The sequence below is a fragment of the Montipora foliosa genome, chromosome 5 (assembly GCF_036669935.1).
Source record: "Montipora foliosa isolate CH-2021 chromosome 5, ASM3666993v2, whole genome shotgun sequence".
Classification (NCBI taxonomy): Eukaryota; Metazoa; Cnidaria; class Anthozoa; order Scleractinia; family Acroporidae; genus Montipora; species Montipora foliosa.
In genome coordinates this window covers 23,249,402-23,250,127 of record NC_090873.1, presented here as the reverse complement: position 1 = coordinate 23,250,127, position 726 = coordinate 23,249,402, and the positions used below count along the sequence as shown (strand labels likewise).

Here is a 726-nt window from a genome sequence, read left to right as displayed (position 1 = left end):
TTCAAATCCGTTTCGTTAACCGACATGATTTCCGTTTTGAGCCCGTGTAGAAACGTCGCGAAGAGATCAATTTAATGTTTTGTTTTGCTTTTTTTTTTTTTTGTAACTTCTTCGATTTTCAACTTCGAGATCCAGCGTCTAACCAGAACCAAACTGACGAGTTAATAACCGTCATACATCCTCTCTATACTCCTTCTCTTTCACAACTGACTTTTGAAACTCAAATTGAGCGAATATTTGCTTGCTATGTCACGTGACCTTGTCATTTGGCCGACTTTTTCCTTCTCGTTCAATAAGAAGATTCTCAGCTCCTAAACGGTCAGAATACAAATTTTGTAGAACTCTGTGGGAGATCTTCATTAAACAGATTGATTGAGTTGGTAAATCGCAATGGTAATTATCAGGGAGACCTTGCTTGTAAGCTGCATTTAACAATCTCATTTGACTAAAGTTTCATTTCTTCTCCTTTGTTCCTACTTTCGCCAATTTAAGTGACGGATGTCACAAAACATTTGAAATTGTCTCTTGTCAAATTTGACCGACTTTAAGACAGCAGTTTACAAAGAGGCACGTATTTAAATGTGTGTACGTCGAGTTACTACACTGGCTTCTTATTTACTAGGAATGGCTTGCATAAAAAGTATAATGGGCGTTAAAGATATACCACAAAAGCAAAGAGGGAAAAAATGAAAAAAAAAAAATTTTTTTTCACAAAATTAATAACGC

The 726-nt window shown here is 35.7% G+C and overlaps 1 protein-coding gene across 1 annotated transcript in view; it reads right to left on the bottom strand.

The window, feature by feature from the left end:
* The window catches only part of LOC138003058 (QRFP-like peptide receptor), a 1,665-nt gene extending 1,210 nt beyond the window's left edge, over positions 1 to 455 (bottom strand). The window contains exon 1 of the mRNA XM_068849002.1: positions 1 to 455. This exon is cut by the window's left edge and continues 495 nt beyond it. Within this exon, the coding sequence (XP_068705103.1) occupies positions 1 to 26 (26 nt within the window). The 5' untranslated portion in view covers positions 27 to 455.
* Positions 456 to 726: the final 271 nt, after the last annotated feature.